The sequence below is a fragment of the Pyxicephalus adspersus genome, chromosome 3, assembly GCF_032062135.1.
Source record: "Pyxicephalus adspersus chromosome 3, UCB_Pads_2.0, whole genome shotgun sequence".
NCBI classification, from domain to species: Eukaryota; Metazoa; Chordata; class Amphibia; order Anura; family Pyxicephalidae; genus Pyxicephalus; species Pyxicephalus adspersus.
Window position 1 is genome coordinate 70,210,457 of NC_092860.1, and position 18,196 is coordinate 70,228,652.

The following is an 18,196-nucleotide window of genomic DNA, read 5'->3' on the forward strand; positions in this document are numbered from 1 at the left end:
TTTACAGATAGTGGCCTGGCCATGACTCAATAAGACATTTGACCCTTAGACCCTAAACACCTGTCCCTATTTCCTCAGGGCGCTGCGGTCTTCTTTCTTCACTTCTTCTTTGAGGTGTTTGGCCATCTTGATTGGCTTGGCTGGGATGAAATTCATTCATTCCCTGCACGCACAGAGAAAGTGGACACTGTTCTTACAGATCTAGGACTAAATCATAGGAAGAATAATATAGGATTAAATAATATTAAGTCATCTGCATAATATTAATAAACAGTATTTTTTTATATTGCCAACATATTACACAGCGCTGTACAATAAAAAAGGGTTGCGAATGACAGACAGATACTGACCGTTATACAAGAAGGAGGAGAGACCCTGCCTATAGAAAAGCTTACGATCTAAGAGTTGGGGAAAGCAGCACATTAGGAAGGAGGGATATGGAATGGTGGGTAAGTAGTGAGGGTCTTGAAGACAGGTAGGCAAGTATGAACAAAATGGGTTTTGAGTGCTCTTTTAAATGAGCAGAAGGGGTAAACCATACTGGACACGAAGGACAGTCGGAACAGCTCTAGAAAAGTCTTGGAGCCATGCATGTGATGAGGTTATGAGAGAGGAAGTCATCGGTAGGACATCAGAGGAGCAAAGAGAGTGGCTAGGGCTGTATTTTTCAGGTAAGTGGGACTAGAGCTGTGGAGGCATTTGAAGGCAAAGCACAGAAGCTTGAATTTGATTCTAAAGTGAAATAAAAGCCAGTGAAAAAAACTATAAAGAGAGGCAGCAGAAAAGGACTGGTGTGAATGATGGGTGAGTCTGGCTGCAGCATTCATAATGGGTGTAGAGAACTGAATAGAAGGTTACACAGTAACCCCACAGTAACGATGTGTGGCGTCTTCTCCACCCAACACAGAGATAATATACCTGTTATTCAAAGGTGCACTCCACATTCTCTAGTATTGATTATGTTATTAGCATAGGGCTTGCTTACTTGGGTGTCTGAAGTATCAGTTGGTAACTTTACGTTCTCTGACCATGCCGCCTTGACCCTGCGATTTAACCGGAAGAAGCCAATTGGGAAAACATTTTTGTTTGGATTCCCAGCCTTTTTATCTAGATCCTCCTCCTTTTAAAGCTTTTCTTCAATCTCACTGGGCAAATGGCTTGGATGATAAATTGCTTCACTGGGATACCCTGATTTTTCTGTGGCGTACCATGAAGGCTGTAATGAGAGGCCATATCATGACATTTACCTCACAACAGAATCGGGAATACTACCAACAATACCACATCCTTCAGGAACAAGTTACACAAGCATATATATTGTACCTCCAACATACTGATAGAGATACCAATAAATTTTGGCAAGAGGCGGTAGTTCAACTGCCCATTTTCTCCACCCAAAATAAAACACATAGCCTTTTACCAAGCACAAACTTTATAAATATGGGGAAACAAAATTGGCACCTTATTTCCCCGTTTGGCCAACCTGCTTGCTCCTAAACACCACATACTGAGGGTGAAAGACCCATCCACCAATGCCATCCATACAACCCACCCGGAGGTTCTAGCAGCCTTTGAAAATGATCAAAATTGTATTTGGCTCAGGAAACCCAACCTGATTTGCTCCTGCATCTGTTATAAAATGCCAAATTACCCAAACTTTCAGCAGTGCGCAGGGAGATTTTGAATGCCCTGCTATCAGAAGTTCTCCGTACAATAGAAACAAATAAAACCCCAGGCCCTGATGGATCAAATTCAGCTCAAGAAATTAGCCCTCTGCTCACAGAAGTTTACAATCAGATTTTGTCCCATCATGCTCCATATCCAGATTTTAATGAGGCTTACACTACACTAATTCCTAAACCGGGAAAAGATCCAAACTTATTAGCTTCCTACAGACCAATTTCACTATTAAATTGTGACTTCAAGATTCTTGCTAAAATAATGGCAAATAGGTTGCAGAATTTACTCCCTGCTATATTGACCGATCTCCAACTGGGATTTGCACATAACAAACACTCCAGCATAGGAATTATTATAGCCGTGGTACAAGCCACATGACACGCCAACTCTAGATCCATGTTGTTGAGTCTAGATGCAGAAAAGGCCTTTGACAAAATAGAATGGCCACTATTGAATGCCATATGATCAAGCAGAGCAATTATTCTCTTATATATACAGTATATTTTATCATTGTCCGTCCACTAAATTGTTTAATAATAGTGACTTATCGAACTCTATTGTAATGTACAGGGGAACCACACAGGGCTGCCCCCATTCTCCAATTTTGTAATCTAATTTAGGCCCCCTTCTTAGGCTTCTTGAAACATTACCAGATTTTGATGTCATCAAGGTGGGCTCACATACTTAGAAATTGAATGCTTTTGCAGAGGACTTATTACTGTATAAATCCAATCCCAAACATAGTTTTACTCTCATGTTGGAATTATTTTACTCAATGTAGCCTTATATTGGGGTAACATACACATCAATAAAACCAGTGCTTTATATATAAAGTATGTGAGAGAGTCATGGAGTGAGCGTTACCCATTTTTTTGATGCAAGGGGAAGATACAATACTTAGGAGTTCAAATACTAAAAACCCTTATAAATTGTATGCACAAAAATAGAGCCTACCATCAGGGCATTGAGTGAACAGATATGCATGACTAATTATAGGGAAGACTCAAAACTCCTCTTTGTAATTTATCAGTTTGCCAAAACCCTCCTGTGGATACTAGGTACAATTGAAGAAGGTAAAGAACGAGGGTTTTTTTTGGGCAATTTTAACATGTATTTATCATAGAAATGTGATACAAACAATATAATCTCTAGACAGAGCACAACTGGACTTGTAATGTAGAACTTTGCTTTAGTGAAAAAACAAATTCAAATGTAACAGGGTTGTCTCTTTCTGACACCTTTGGCCATAAGGATTCCTAAGGGGATCACAAAGACTTTAGGCTTGGGAGATCATTAATATATAGTGGTTCAGTTAGTATTTTATAATCTTTGTTTGTTGTTCAAAAAAGATGCCTAAAGTTTACGCAGATATTTATTTATTATTATTTTTTTGTATATATATATATATATATATATATATATATATATATATATATATTATATAATCAATACACAGAATACATTTCAATATAAATATAGTAGCCAGTGGCTGAAAAATAATCTTTATACAAATTCCAACATGTACTCAAAGACATTTACAATAAGGGATCGATTTTATAAATACAGCAGGTGAAATTTGTATTGAACACGCCAACATTTTTCCCAGTAAATATATTTCTAATGGGGCAATTGACATGAAAATTACATGAGATGTTGGTAGAAACCTATGCGATCCACATATAAAAAGAAATCAAAACAAGTGTGCCCATAAATTATGTGTAGAGTGAAATGGCACAGGGAATAATTATTGAACACGCTTATTGAAATTTATTTAGTACTTATTAGAAAAGCTTTGTTGATAATGACAGCTTCAAGACTACTCCTATATGACGAAACAAGTAGCATGCATTGCTCGAGTGTGACTTTGACCCATTCTTCCCCACAAACTGTCCTCAAATCTTGAAGGTTCTAGGGGCCATTTCTATAAACTTTGATCTTCTGTTATTTACCTAAAGTTTCAACTGGGTTCACTGCTCTGCAACCACTGCTGACCTCAATCCAATGTCTGTAGCTAGCTGTATACATTTTTATGCTGCTCTAATAGTTTACTGTTCAAACACATGAGCAAAAATAAGATAGTCTTGTTGGACAGCATTTTAAATTTGTAACATCCAGGTCTCTCACAACCTAAAACATAATGATTTGAACTGGTATTTGATCAACCTGGATTTTATGTATGTGTGTTTTTATATGTAGTATGGTATTACCATATTGTAAGTTTTTTCAGGTACTAAAATACCTATCCTCTACTTTATAATGCTGTGTAAAATTTTTGTGTTTATTATTTAGGAAAAGTAATCTCACTTCCTTTGAAAAGTATGTGAGCAACACTCATTAATGAATGTGCTCATTGAATGAACATGGAATATTTTTACTGTCCTTATGTACCTGTTTAAACAATAGACGTCTTGTGCCCTGGCATTTTAAAGTATACACTTATGATTTCATCACAACTGGTAGGACAGAAAGCTATTGTAGAGCACACAACAGAGTTTTCATTAAATCCAGACCATAGAATAAAATAAATTGCCCTCTTCTTAATAACATTTTATTTTTAAAAATGAATACTATAAGTTCTTAAAATCTGACATTGTTCTTGCTCACAGGAGAGCAACAGGATGCCTTCTTCTGTGTGGTTTGATTCTCATTTGGTGCATAATAAGTACGGTGAAAAAAGGTTCTAACCTGTTAATAAAAAATTAAAAGGTTACTCAGCCACATATGCAGTGTGGATGAATTTATAAATTACATCATAGTAATAGGAAAGTAAATACATTTTGGCTAGAACTGAACTCTGGCTATTAAATGGTAACTATAGGCATGCCCGTTTGAACATTTGAATGTCAATTGTGTTACCCCTAAAAAGTGGGTATAAGCTTCATCAAACAGAAATGAGCTGCCAAAACATACAGCAGCAACCGGCTTTCAGCTTCTAGCTGCATCTGCACAACGTATTACAAATAATGGTTCCACTGCTATGTCTTGGCCCCTCCTTCTGCTAAGCTTTTTTTTTTTTTTTAAAAAAACAGCCTTTAATGATGCTATGGCCATGCTTCAGCAATGAAAAAACATTTATTTTGTAACATAGAAATATTAACATTGTCTTAAGATGTTTTTATTGTAATATGCTTTTTATAAATGACTGTACAATATGTATTAGTTATCTCAAACTATCATTAAGATTCTCACTGATAAACAGGCCCATAACAGAAATGTAAAAATTGTCCATGGGGGGTATAAGAGTGTGAGAACTGAAGTGGTTAAGCACCACTTCTATTTATTAGGTTCACACTGTGTCCCTTCCCAGGTACCTTCTACTGCTTATCAAATGCAAAAGAAAACTGTGGAGCTCAACTATATGTTGGGGACCTGCAACAACTGCCTCTTACTCATTTGTTTTCAAAGAATTGAGCTGTCACTTTTAGCCATTGTTTCTCATTTTTAAAGACTCTTTAATGAGCTGGCTTGGTAGCAATGGATTGGTTACAGGCCATTGTGGTTGCTGTTTTAAAAAAGGAATCCAAGTTTTCAAGTAAACATAGACCTCTTAAGTTTAACTTCTAGAGTTCGAAAACCACACAGAAGAGTTGCTACTACAAAGTTATATTATAAGCAGTTTTCAGAATGGGTTTACAAAAGGCTAAAGTTGTCAAACAAACCTACTTGAATTTTATGTGGAAGAAAGCAAAAAGTGGATGTAATATAGCATTCTTGGACTTGCAAATGTGTTTGTCTTTTAGGTACCACCTCTGATGAATAATAGGTAATGTCCGATGGTTTAGAAAATTCTGTTTGTAAAAAGAAACTGGCCTAAATCCCCTATTTAAAAAGTAGTGATTAAATATAATTACTCTATGGGTCTAAAGCTGATTGTTTTATATCCCAATGTTTAGTGTTGGGACCAGTACATTTTAACCTATTTTAAATGATCTATTGTTTTGCAATTAAAGTATAATTTCAATACCCGTATATAACACTAAGCTATGCAGTGGGAAAAAAAAGATAACTTACAAGCAAACTTTATTGCACGGATGGGGTGTTAATGTGGCAATGCATAATGTACTTTGGAGCTAAAAACAAGATGGGAGTCTCTGCTGATGTCAGCACTTGTCCCAGTATGGATGCAGCTGTAGAGCACAAGAAATCGGCCTTACATAGATAAATACTGCTGCCTCCAGACCTCAGAAACAAAGGTTGACCTTTCATTCACAGCCTTCAGGTACAAAAGCTGCTGCTGTCAGCTTTGTCCACAGTAGTCTGGACCCACATTGCAGAAACTGCAGTTTGCACTTTTAATGCAAACCCACATCCTCACAAGCAGTATCTCGCAAACATTCTGATGATTGCATTGAGTATCTTTATTTCAAAGGTTTTTGTTATTTTTTCAGAATGGTTTTAAAAATAAAGGAGGAGAGGGCATAAATAATAAATTACATAACTTCACCATGTACAAAATAAATCGGTAGATCAGGATGAGATTATACAATGATCCTCAATGGAAGGTTATTGGTCTGCTTGTTCTCAATTTCAAACAGAATGAAAAGAGACAAAAGTTTTTATTAAGTTTTTCAAATATAAATTACAGGTAAGTTGAAACATTAGGAGGGAAGGGATCCTCTTAAAAAGGGGTAGCCAATTCATAAACAAATCTTACTCATAATAAAAAAATATAGTTTCTTTAAATTCCCTTACCACAAAAAAAAAAAAAAAAAAGAAATAGCATATAACCTCCACTTATTTAAATTTTATATCAAAACCATCACTTGTCTTTTGGTTCCCTTTAACCTTTGTCATAAGTATCTATAATAACCAGGGGTCAGGGAGTTGTCATAGGGTGGAGACAAGGGGAAAGACATTTAAGGTGGCCACAAAGGAGGTGAAACCATCGGGTTAAGTATGGAGGGGGTTCCACTCTAGAAATTTACACATTACCAACATGTACCAAACCTATGTCTTGTAGAATTTGTTTAGGTTGTTCTTGAGTACAGGTCAATTTATCATTAATCATAATCCAAATAATTTTGTGTTTAGTGTAATCATGGGGTATGGTGGAAGCTTTCCATGCAATAGTAATGCAGGCTGCTAACAGAATATAACTAACCAATCTAGCTGACTGTCTCAGAACAGAGTCTTCCATTTGAGAAAATAGGCACTTTCCACTCGTTTTGGAATGTTGACTGAGTATAAAGGATTATAAATACGAATCCAGAATCTCTGGACTTGTGGGCACCGCCATCCCGCATGATATAGAGTTCTCATCTCTCCACATCCTTTATCTCATAGTTAAAGTACCTGGAAGTCTGGGGGAAAAAAGGACTCCAATATGGCTTCCAACATAGACGGCAGTGCTTATAGTATAGTTTTTGATAAAAATCGTGGAATTCCTCTAAAACCATTTTAGGATTCTGTGACAACCTCCCATCATCAAATTTCATCTTAAGAGATAAAGTGTTTCCCCTGGGGTTAGGTTTATGAGCTAATAAGGCTCCTAGTTTATCCCCCCCCCCCCAGGTAAAAAATGTATCTAGTCCATCTAGTCCATCTCAGTGACTTTTCTGCTTTAGTTGTGAGACAAAGGTTTAATTCCATTGGAAGAGCTTCAATTTGTCCTCCTAGGTCTACTTGAGGGCATTGTTTTTGTTGTTGTTGTAACTGAAGTAACTTCTGTTGTTTTTGTTCTTTAAGGAGAGAAGCTTGTTTCTTAGTTTAGTACCTAATAAAATAAATTGACCTCTAATGTGCGCCTTATGGGTGTCCCAATTAATAGCTGGGGATGTATCTTGCAGGTCATTAAATCAGAAATATTCCATTAGATGGTTTCAAATGGACATTCAATGTATGGGGTCACTTAATAAGGATTCATTTATTCTCCATTGCGATCCCTTTTTTTTTTTTTGAGACAATACCTTTTAGGCGAAATAGTACCGGGTCATGGTCAGACCATGGGGTGGCTAGAATGCTAGAATAAATAAAGACATGGTCTATTCTCGAGTATTGTTAATGTGCTGAATAAAATGTGTAATCCCTGGTAGAAGGGTTGTGTTCTCTTCAAACATCCACCAAAAACACCACCAAATCAATATCTTGCAACAGGGCAGCACGGTGGCTCAGGGGTTAGCACTCTGGCCTTTGCAGCGCTAGGTCCTAGGTTCGAATCCCAGCCAGGACACTACCTGCATGGAGTTTGCAGGTTCTCCCCGTGTCTGCGTGGGTTTCCTCCGGGTGCTCCGGTTTCCTCCCACATCCCAAAAACATGCAGTTAGGTTCATTGGCTTCCCCCTAAATTCTTCCTAGACTACATTAATGACATATGACTATAGTAGGGACATTAGATTGTGAGCTCCTTTGAGGGACAGTTAGTGACACAACTATGGACTCTGTACAGCGCTGCGTAATATGATGGCGCTATATAAATACTGTATAATAATAATAATAATAATAATAACAGAGACTGAAACCGCAAGCTTTTTTTTTTTTTGAAGGGTGTTTATATGTGGGTCTTGATGTCTTGTCTAATATTTGGTCTCAAGCCAAGTTAGTTCCGTATCAGGACCAAAGCTCCCTATTTAACGGAATAGTTTACCAAACATATCTTGAAAAAACACAAATTGTACCATTGTGGGAGCATAATAGCATACTATGGAGACAATGGACCCCCGAGATTGCCCACCACCATAACATATCGGTCATCCTGGTCTTTATGTTCAGAATGCAGTGTGAACTTACCTGGAAAAGCACAATGCCACCCCTCTCTTTTTTACATGGGCAGTTGATAGGAACACTTGTGGGAAGTGTCTATGAAAATATTTGAGATAAGATTCATTGGAAAAAGGTGTTTCCTGTAAAGCTAGTATATCCACTCACTCCCATTGCATAGTAATATTGAAAGGCCTTGGTCCTCCTAATGAAAGAATTGAGACCTTGCATATCATGGGTAATGAAAGGTAAACTTTTGATTATAATAAAAAATACTACAATACGCATCAATACACATAAAAAAAAATGCATCAAACATACTACAAAGCCCACATAAAACTATATCTGATGAAAATGACATGTTGACCTGTGTTATCCATTGGTAATAAATTCACCAACAGAAAATATGCATATTGAGCGTATCTGCATCATCCCTATATCCCTACAGCCTGTAAATCCCTATAACCTGTAAAAAATTCTGTTTGACCCGACCATCACCAGGCAGGCAGTTCAAGAGGGGGAAAAAAGCCTCATAAAGTATTATTATTATTAAACAGGATTTATATGGCGCCAACATATTACGCAGCGCTGTACATTAAATAGGGATTGCAAATGACAGACTAATACAGACAGTGATACAGGAGGAGAGGACCCTGCCCCAAAGTATAACAAACCATATTGAAATGCTTTTGGCAAAAACCAAAACAAAAAAGGCAAAAATTGCATACCACCACTCCAGGAGAGGCCATGTTTACTCCCTCTGGTCTTCCATCCAATATAGCTATATGAAATTGGATTAAACAAAAAAAGACAAAAAACTTAAAATACAATTCAACAACCTAACATTCACATAGCTAAATACAAGTTTAATGGACAAGGATATATATAATGTATAATAATGGCTTGATATAAGTAATCAGCAGATGTCCAAAAAAAAGGATGACTACTTTATGTTGATATAAAACAATCTAGTTGTTCAAAACTCTTCCTTATTGGTTTGGGAGATGGTGGCAATTGGTCCTGATGGGAGAAAGTGGTGATGTAGCTCCACCTGCTGGCGATCTGTTGGAAGGATAAGTCCCAGGTCCCTGAGCAAGTTTTAACCTTCAGTGAAAGTTGAAATAGCATGGCATTTATGTTGGTAACCTAAACATAGCCTAAAGGGGAAGGCCCAGCAATAATTAATGTTGTGTGATAGAAGTCACTGGAGAAGAAATTTTTATGTCCTCCGTTTTTGGATCATAGCCGGTGACCAATCCGGAAATATATGTACAGGATAACATTCAATGGATATTTCAGGGAGAAATCTAACCGCCTTTATAAGTGTAAACGTAATAAAGCTTTGCTATCACTAACATCTCTCGAGGCATCATCATCTCTAGGTGCCAATGCGGCCCTGTGCAAGAGGTCAAACTCCTAGATGTAAATCATCACGAGATGGTAGTAACGATTTAAGGAATGCTTTTACAGTTGTATTAAGATTTTTAATATTTTCAGGCATTTTCACCTCGGATTCTAAAATTATGATTGGATCGATTTTCCAAACCTTCTCTTTTATTCTGTGCTAGTTCCAATCGTTCTTCTAAAGAGGAAAAAGCTGTAGTATTTTGTGTTACCCAGTGAATGGATTTATCTAACTTTTGTTCAAATAAATCTAGGTGCTAACCCAGGGATCGGAAGTCTTGCTTCAGGTCAGAGGGGGTTTTTATTCTGGCTTTATCTAGTCCCCTCTCCAACAAGGCTACAAATTTGGCTATAAGAGTGACATTCTCAGAAAATTCCATGGAATGAGATTGGGCTGAAGGTATACTATCTGGGCTGGAGGGGTCATAATCCACTGCTGAAGGAAGGCTGAGGACTCCAAGTAGTGAGTCTGTTTCTTGAGAGCAGGGGAGGGGGGGGGGGTTATCCCCAGGTTAACCCATGTGCACAAGGGAACACATGGCTGCTTGCATATTTTAACAGAGGAGGGGATGTTCTTACCTCCTTCTCCTAGATCATCACTATCCAAGTACACCATAGCTGCAGGGGAGCAGGATGCATTGGATGGCAGTTCGAATCCGCACCCTTAGCATCCAAACACTCCCGGGCTTTCTGAAGCTGCTTCCCTTCATAAAATGTTGTCTTAGGGTATCTGTATAATCAGAGGTCTGTGACTGTATTCGTGGAAAGATGTCGTGGAAAGAATCCTTTTGTGCTGCCCACACAGCATACTAAAGCAGACTTTACTCATGGGTTCTTGCAACAATCCAGATGCTAATATGTAATTTACCTTTGTATCACCCTACATTGGGTGATACAAAAAAAGTATCCAGTGCAGGGGTGCCCACACTTTTTTGGCTTGCAAGCTATTTTTAAAATTACCAAGTCAAAACTATCTAACAGCATAGTCTAAGGCCAAGTTGGAGTCTCCGATCAAAGAACCCTCTAAAGACTAAAGAATGTATATTGTCTCACGGTGGGGGCATAGTATAGAGACCATAGATCCTCCAAGATTGCCCACTACCATGACATATCGGCAATCCTGTTCCCTGTGTTCAGAGTGCATTGTGAATAAGACTGACTTGAAAAAGCATAATGTCACCCCTCCCTTGTTTTCCTTGGCATTAGCCAGGAATACCAAAGGAAAACGTCTGTGACAGTATTTGGGGTGCTAACGAGAGAAAAGGATTTTCTGCAACGCTAGTACATCCTCCCCCTTAGCATGATAATATTGAAAAGCCTTAACCCTTTTAACAGGAGAATTAGAACCTTGTACATTATGAGTTAAACGAGTTAGACCTTGGTTAGAAGTAGTCGGCATGAAATGTATATACTATAAAGTTTAAACCTTTAAATAGTTCTAAGATATTTTCACCCTTACCTAGAGTACCCACTTATCAAATAGAAGTCCAGTTTTCACAAACTGGTGGAGGGGATCACTGGGGGGGGGGGGTTGTCTGAAAGGATAATGTAATCATTGTTAGAAAATTTATGACTAAATACAGAACAAGAAAGGCCAGGGAACCTGACAATATGAGGAGCAGGATCTGTAAAAAAGGGCATCTCACCACTCCAAGGTAGGCCATGTTTGTCCCCCCGAACATCAAACCTAGTATAACAGGAATTTAAGTATGAATAAGCACAATTTAATACTAAGCAATTTCAATTCTCAAAACTTTATGTTTAGGTAATAAAAAAGAATATATTTGGAGACCAGGGCTTGGCAGGGTTTTTCTCCTTCTGTTAACGTAGAAACAGCATTAAATTTATTTTAGTAGTGGCTGGAGACAGGCCTGCAAGTATCTGTATAGGATAGCTTTCAATAGATAAGTCGGAGCGGTATCTGACCACTTTCATGAGTGCTACTTTGGTTTGATAATAATGTAACTTTACAATAACATCTCTAGAAGCTCCATCATTTCCCTGTGTATGTGGTCAGATTCTAGATGTAAATCATCAAAAGATTGGAGTAAATTTTTTAAGAAAAGTTTTTACAGATGAATCAAGGTTCCTAATAATTTCAGGAAGACCAAGGATATGGAAATTACCATACCTGGATCTGTTTTACAGGTTTTCTAATTTATTTAAAGCTATTTCCCAGCAATCTTCCAAAGGGGTAATTGCGTTGTGTTGATGTGTTACTCGGCAGATAGTTTCATCCAACTTTTGTTCCATTAAATTTAGGTGCTAACCCAGGGTTTGAAAGTCTTGTTTTGAGTCTGGCTTTGTTCCCTCTCTAGTAGGGCAGAAAAACGTGCAAAAAGAGTAGAGTCCCCTAAATATTCAGTATTGAATTTGAGCTTCAAGTATACTGTCAGGGCTTGGGGGATTGTGCTAAATTCATTGGTATTTTTATTTATTGCAGTTCAAATGTTTTTTTTTCCTGGAATATATGGTTTATATTTAGATAAAACACAAAACTCCCTCATCAGCTATTACAAATTAAGGTTTCTAATCTACCTTGCTTCAATTGGGTTATTTTTTCAATATTTACTATTTTTTATAACATAAAAATAACTTAAAATATGTGCTTACTTTAAATTTATTAAACGTTCTCTTTAGTACATTTAGAAATGTGTACATGAAATATAATTATCAAAACATGAACAGCAAACAAATAATGTGTATATGTCAGCCATTTCATTTTCATGTAAATATAAAGATAAAATATATAAGAATGTGGGATGACTAAAAATTCAAGCAAAATAGAATTGGCAAATGTTCATCCTATCCCATTTTTAATTTTAAATTATACAAAAAAAAAAAAAACAAAATATGCATTTGCTTTTTTTCTTCTGATTTAAGAAATGTTTTTACAAAGTGAATTGTAGTACTGCATAGTAAAAGTATTCAGTTTGGCGGTGCTAACACCTCTGTTTTATAACTACAGATAGGTCCATAAATATTTTGACAACTTTTTTTCTAATTTTTGTTCTGTACATAATCACAAATATTTTTAAATGAAACAACTCAGATGCAGTTGAACTGCAGACTTTCAGCTTTAATTCAGTGGGTTGAACAAAATGATTGCTTGAAAATGTGAGGAACTAAATAAAGCCTTTTATTTTATTTATTTTTTTTTTTTTTACACAATCACTTCATTTTATGGGCTCAAGAGTATTTGGACAATCGACTTAAAGGTTATTTCATGGGCAGGTGTGGGCAATTCCTTCGGTATGTCATTATCAATTAAGCAGATAAAAGGCCTGGAGTTGATTTGAGGGGCGGGTTTGCCTGTATGTGGAAGACCACATGTGGTCAAAGGACCTCTGCATGCAGGTGAAACAAGCCATCCTTAAGCTGCAAACAGAAAAAACCCATCTGAGAAATTGTTACAATATTAGGAGTGCCAAAATCTACAGTCTGGTACATCATGAGAAAGAAACAAAGCACTGGTGAACTCAGCAACCCCAAAAGTCCTGGATGTCCACAGAAGACAACAGTGGTGGATGATCGCAGAATCATTTCCATGGTGAAGAGAAACCCCTTCACAACAGCCAACCAAGTGAACAACACTCTCCAGGAGGTAGACATATCGATATCCAAGTCTACCATAAAGAGAAGACTGCATGAAAGTAAATACAGAGGGAGCACTGCAAGGTGCAAGCCACTCATAAGCCTCAAGAATAGAAAGGCTAGATTGGACTTTGCTCAAAAACATCTAAAAAAAGCCAGCACAGTTCTGGAAAATCATTCTTTGGACTGATGAAACCAAGATCAACCTTTACCAGAATGATGGCAAGAAAAAAGTATGGGGAAGGCGTGGAACAGCTCATGATCCAAAGCATACCACATGATCTGTAAAACATGGTGGAGGCAGTGTGATGGCTTGGGTGTGCATAGCTGCCAGTGGCACTGGAATACTAGTGTTTATCCATGATGTGACACAGGACAGAAGCAGCCGAATGAATTCTGAGTTGTTCAGAGACTTACTGTTTGCTCAAATCCAGCTAAATGCAGTCACATTGATTGGGAGGCGTTTAATAATACAGATGGACAATGACCCAAAACATACAGCCAAAGCAACCCAGGAGTTCATTAAGGCAAAGAAGTCAAATATTCTTGAATTGCCAAGTCAGTCACCTGATCTGAACCCAATTGAGCATGCATTTCACTTGTTGGAGTCTAAACTTCGGACAGAAAGGCCCCAAAACAAACAGCAACTGAAAGCCGCTGCAGTAAAGGCCTGGCAGTGCATTAAAAAGGAGGAAACCCATCATCTGGTCATGTCCATGAGTTCAAGACCACAGGGCGTCATTGCCAAGCAAAGGGTTTTCAACCAAGTATTAGAAATGAACATTTTATTTTCAGCTTTTTAATTTGTCCAATTACTTTTGATCCCCCCCAAATGGCGTGATTGTCTTCAAAAAGGCTTAAGTTCCTCACATTTTTTAGCAATATTTTTGTTCAAACCACTGAATTAAAGCTAAAAGTTTTTATTTAAAATTAATTGTGGTAATGTACAGAACCAAAATTAGAAAAAAGTTGTCTCTGCCCAAATATTTATGGACTTAACTGTATATTTATTTACTTTTTAATGATGTTTATTTTTGTTTCCCTTATTTTAGGTCCCTGAGATGGAGGAGATGACAATATGGGAACAGTATACTGTTACACTTGTCCGAGTAAGTCATTTGAAAATTTTATATTTGTACTAGGTGAGTTAATAGAAATAAGAATCTACATATTGATTACATAACAGTAGCCTGTGACTTTATTTTATATTTACAATAGCAATATCTAACTTCTATAAACATTGCTAGCCCATAGTCCATAACATTTGAATAATGGCACATATGTTAATGTGGTATATGTATGGGGTTTGGGGCAAAAACAAAACATGTCTTTAACTTCTCTCTTTAGACACAAATGGCTCTTTAAAGTCACAAGTTGTGCACTTAATATTAGGTGAAAAATTACTGATTGATAAGAAGTAGGAGACACTCTTTCTGCTGTTTTCCTGTTTTGTTTTTTAAGATCTCAATCTCAAGATCTTTGTTTTCAAGGTCAGAACTGTGTCATTAGTAAATTAGGAGGCAAAGATATTTCAGTGAGTAGAAAAGTTTCTTTTGGTTTTTCCTTGTCACCTTTTAAGTATTGCCTGAAGCTGAACAGTAAATTAGCAAGAAAACTAAGCATCTAGTGCTCAAACACACTGCTGGTAGGCATTGGATTTATTTTATATAATTTCAGAATAGATTGAATTGTTATGTTGATGTTTTAATAAAATATTAATATGGATGGAGCGGAAACCAAGTTGTTGGAATTCCTTTTCCTCATTTAAATCAAACTTTGCTACGATAATAAAATGTAAATTATCACTTATCACATAATAGAGGTTCCACCAGTTGTTTTTTAGGGAGTCCTGCCAAGTTTTATTGATGTAAATAATAAAGGTTAAGTAGAGTTTGTGTCAAGCGGTATTACCCTTCATAGTAGTGTTTTGGCTGGGAGAGGGAGAAGCACCACAAAGCATCAGGTGTACTCCAGTAGTGATGTACTTAGAGTGGCATGTTGGTACGAGGAGTTAGCACATTGACAGAGATGAACTAGGGCTAGGGGAGGGACAAGACCTGTTACAATTACTTAAATGTAGCAAAAAAAAAAAAAATGTACTAACATTAAAATTTCTTTGTTTTGATTTTTATGTTAATAATTTCTAACCTCTCCAATTCTGATACCATCCTGATTCATAACACTGAAATTTTAAAGTTAATAATTTCTAACCACTCCAATTCTGAGACCATCCTGATTCATAATAACAATTTTAGGACTTTGGGATGCAATGAAAACTTTTAGGCTTTTGTTAGCTTCCTAGAATAAAAAGGATTCTAGAATAAACTCTTTGCAGGCTTTTTCAGCATTTGGTCTGACACTGGAAAAAAAATATAATGCTAGGATTTTTGTAAAAAAATTGACTTGTTGAAAGTCATGTGTGTAATTACTATAGTTAAAGGTAAACTGTTTTCTGTTACATGTAAAATATCCTTATGCTTAACCTACTAACTCTAGGAGTGTAGGGAATTAGTCGGAAATGTTCATAGTTTCGATCAGACAGTCAGGATGTAATCTTTTCAATGACTTGATGTTTTGTTTCTTTAACAAAGAAGTATGAAACCAGATGTTGCTCCCACCATAGAAGGTGCCCCATCACTAGTAATTGAAACCACTTTTTCTGGATTTATGTCTTGTAACAAAAAAGCCTCAATCACAGCCGTGTAGATATCTATCCCTTGTGTTCTCTCAGGCAAAGACACCAGTTTCACCAGCTCTTCTCTCATGATGTCACCAACAGCATAACGCAAAATTACTGCTAGCCTTGCCTAGTTTATATCTGTGCTTTCATCCAAGCACATGGAGTAACAGGCTGCCTTTTGTAAGTCAGTGGTGAGCTGCTGACTAACATCACTTGCCATGCGCTGGTCTCCATCTTTAACGGTATTTCTGCTGGCATGTCAGACATGCTTTGAATAGTTTTATCCCTGTTTGGGAAATGATGAAAAAGGGATTTACTCCCAGACAACATGTCTGTTTCGATGATATCCCCATCAGAAATGTTTTGATATGCACCGTGAAATTTGAAAACTGGCATCTGTCAGATGACTTGTTCTAGAAAGATAGTTGCATACTGGGATTGATATTTCCTCAATTTCAAGAAACTCTTTTCTTTCAGTTTCACCAAGTTTGGCGACACTTTTGTGGTTGGTGTCAAGGTGCTGTCTGACACTTGATGTGCGACACACAACACTTTCATTACATAGAATACATAACGCTTTCAGATTGCGTTCAGTCACTCCAACTGACTCTGTCCAGGCCTCTTGGAACGATCATCTACTATTTTTTTTTTTTGCTGTACTAATTTTTGGGTGTTCAAGACTTGGAGTCCACAAAAACACAAAATTTAAAAAAAATGAAGCACCAAATACAAATCTATTTCTATACCACAAATAACTAACACTATTAGTTAACACTAAAGAAATGGATATTCCCTGAATCAACACTCTTTGGCAGTGATTCTCAGTTGAGGTTCTTTTTGAATTTGCTGACCACCAGCACAAGGAAATAATGTTTCACTGACCACCAGCTTTTGGCCTACTCTGAAAAAGGCATCTAAGGGATCATTTCCTACCTTTGGTTCACCTTTGCTGTACATGCGTTTGACCTGCTTCCTGGGGAATTTGCATAAATAGGAAGTGGAGGTGTAGCACACATTTCATATACACAGGGGAAATGTGACACAAAAAGAATGCGGTCAAGAACAAACAGTCATTTTCTCAACGAACGTTCGTCCTGAACACTGCTCGATTACTTCTTCCTGCAGTATGTCTTTCCACATGTTCTTACATAAAAAGAAAGCAGCCCTTGCTATGGTGTGTTTGTTAGGTGATGAACATGATGTACAAGGACAAGTTGTGAAGAAACACAGAGTGTGGTTTAAAGATTGGTTGATGAACTGTGACACCATTTCCCACAAGAAAAATCTATGTGAACTGCGCTTTACGTTCCCTGAAGACTATAAAAATTTATCTTCGAATGTCAGATGTGTACTTTCAAAACTACATACAGCAGTAGGGCCTTTTCTCCAGAAACAAAAACCCTGCATGCGAAAGTCCGTAACAGCGGAACAGAGGTTTCTTGCCACTGGAAGGACATGAAGCTCTCTACTGGGATCTTACTGAGGGTAATAGGTCATATTATCCCTAAGACATGTGCAGCAATTATTGAATGCTTGAAAGATAAATACATGAAGGTAGGTATCCCATACAATTATTACAGAAAGATTTGGTTTCCAAAAAAATATACCATTGTTTTTTGTTTTTTTTAAATAAAATTTTTATTTTGTTTTTCCAACTAGTACAACAACAAAAAAAAAATAATACAACACAATCTATAAAAAAAAACAAAAATACAATTCCAGTGTTACTTCACAGCTAGTTTCCATAACATATCACAATCCAAATAAAATACAATACAATAAAACATAGAACATAACATAAAAAGAAAAGTAAATAAACACAAAAACTCTAACTATCTATCTATCTATCTATAGGCCCGAAAATTCTTTACAAACATAAATGATGAATAATCTTATTGGAAAGCATTATAGTACATAACAATCCATACCGTCCAGGATGCTCACAATCATTTTAAATTACAGCAGTCCCTGTGTTATTATCCACGTAGAATGTTTGAAGCGTTCATAGATGATCAATTTTTCCTGTACACTAAGTACTTTTTCTATATATTGGTACCATATCTGGAAGAAGCGGGTGATCCGTTTATCTCCCTCTCTCTCTGACTCAAATAATTCCCTATCAAATACTACTTTTACCAATGC

The 18,196-nt window shown here is 36.8% G+C and overlaps 1 protein-coding gene across 4 annotated transcripts in view; it reads left to right on the plus strand.

Annotated features, from left to right (window-relative positions):
* The window catches only part of TJP3 (tight junction protein 3), a 90,151-nt gene that overhangs the window by 14,049 nt on the left and 57,906 nt on the right, over positions 1-18,196 (plus strand). For 3 of the 4 annotated variants that reach the window (XM_072405107.1, XM_072405109.1, XM_072405108.1), the window contains exon 2: positions 14,427-14,483. In XM_072405107.1, the coding sequence (XP_072261208.1) occupies positions 14,436-14,483 (48 nt within the window). In that variant the 5' untranslated portion in view covers positions 14,427-14,435. Of the gene's footprint in view, positions 1-14,426; positions 14,517-18,196 lie in introns of all 4 variants that reach the window. The other variant, XM_072405110.1, reaches the window with a different exon arrangement.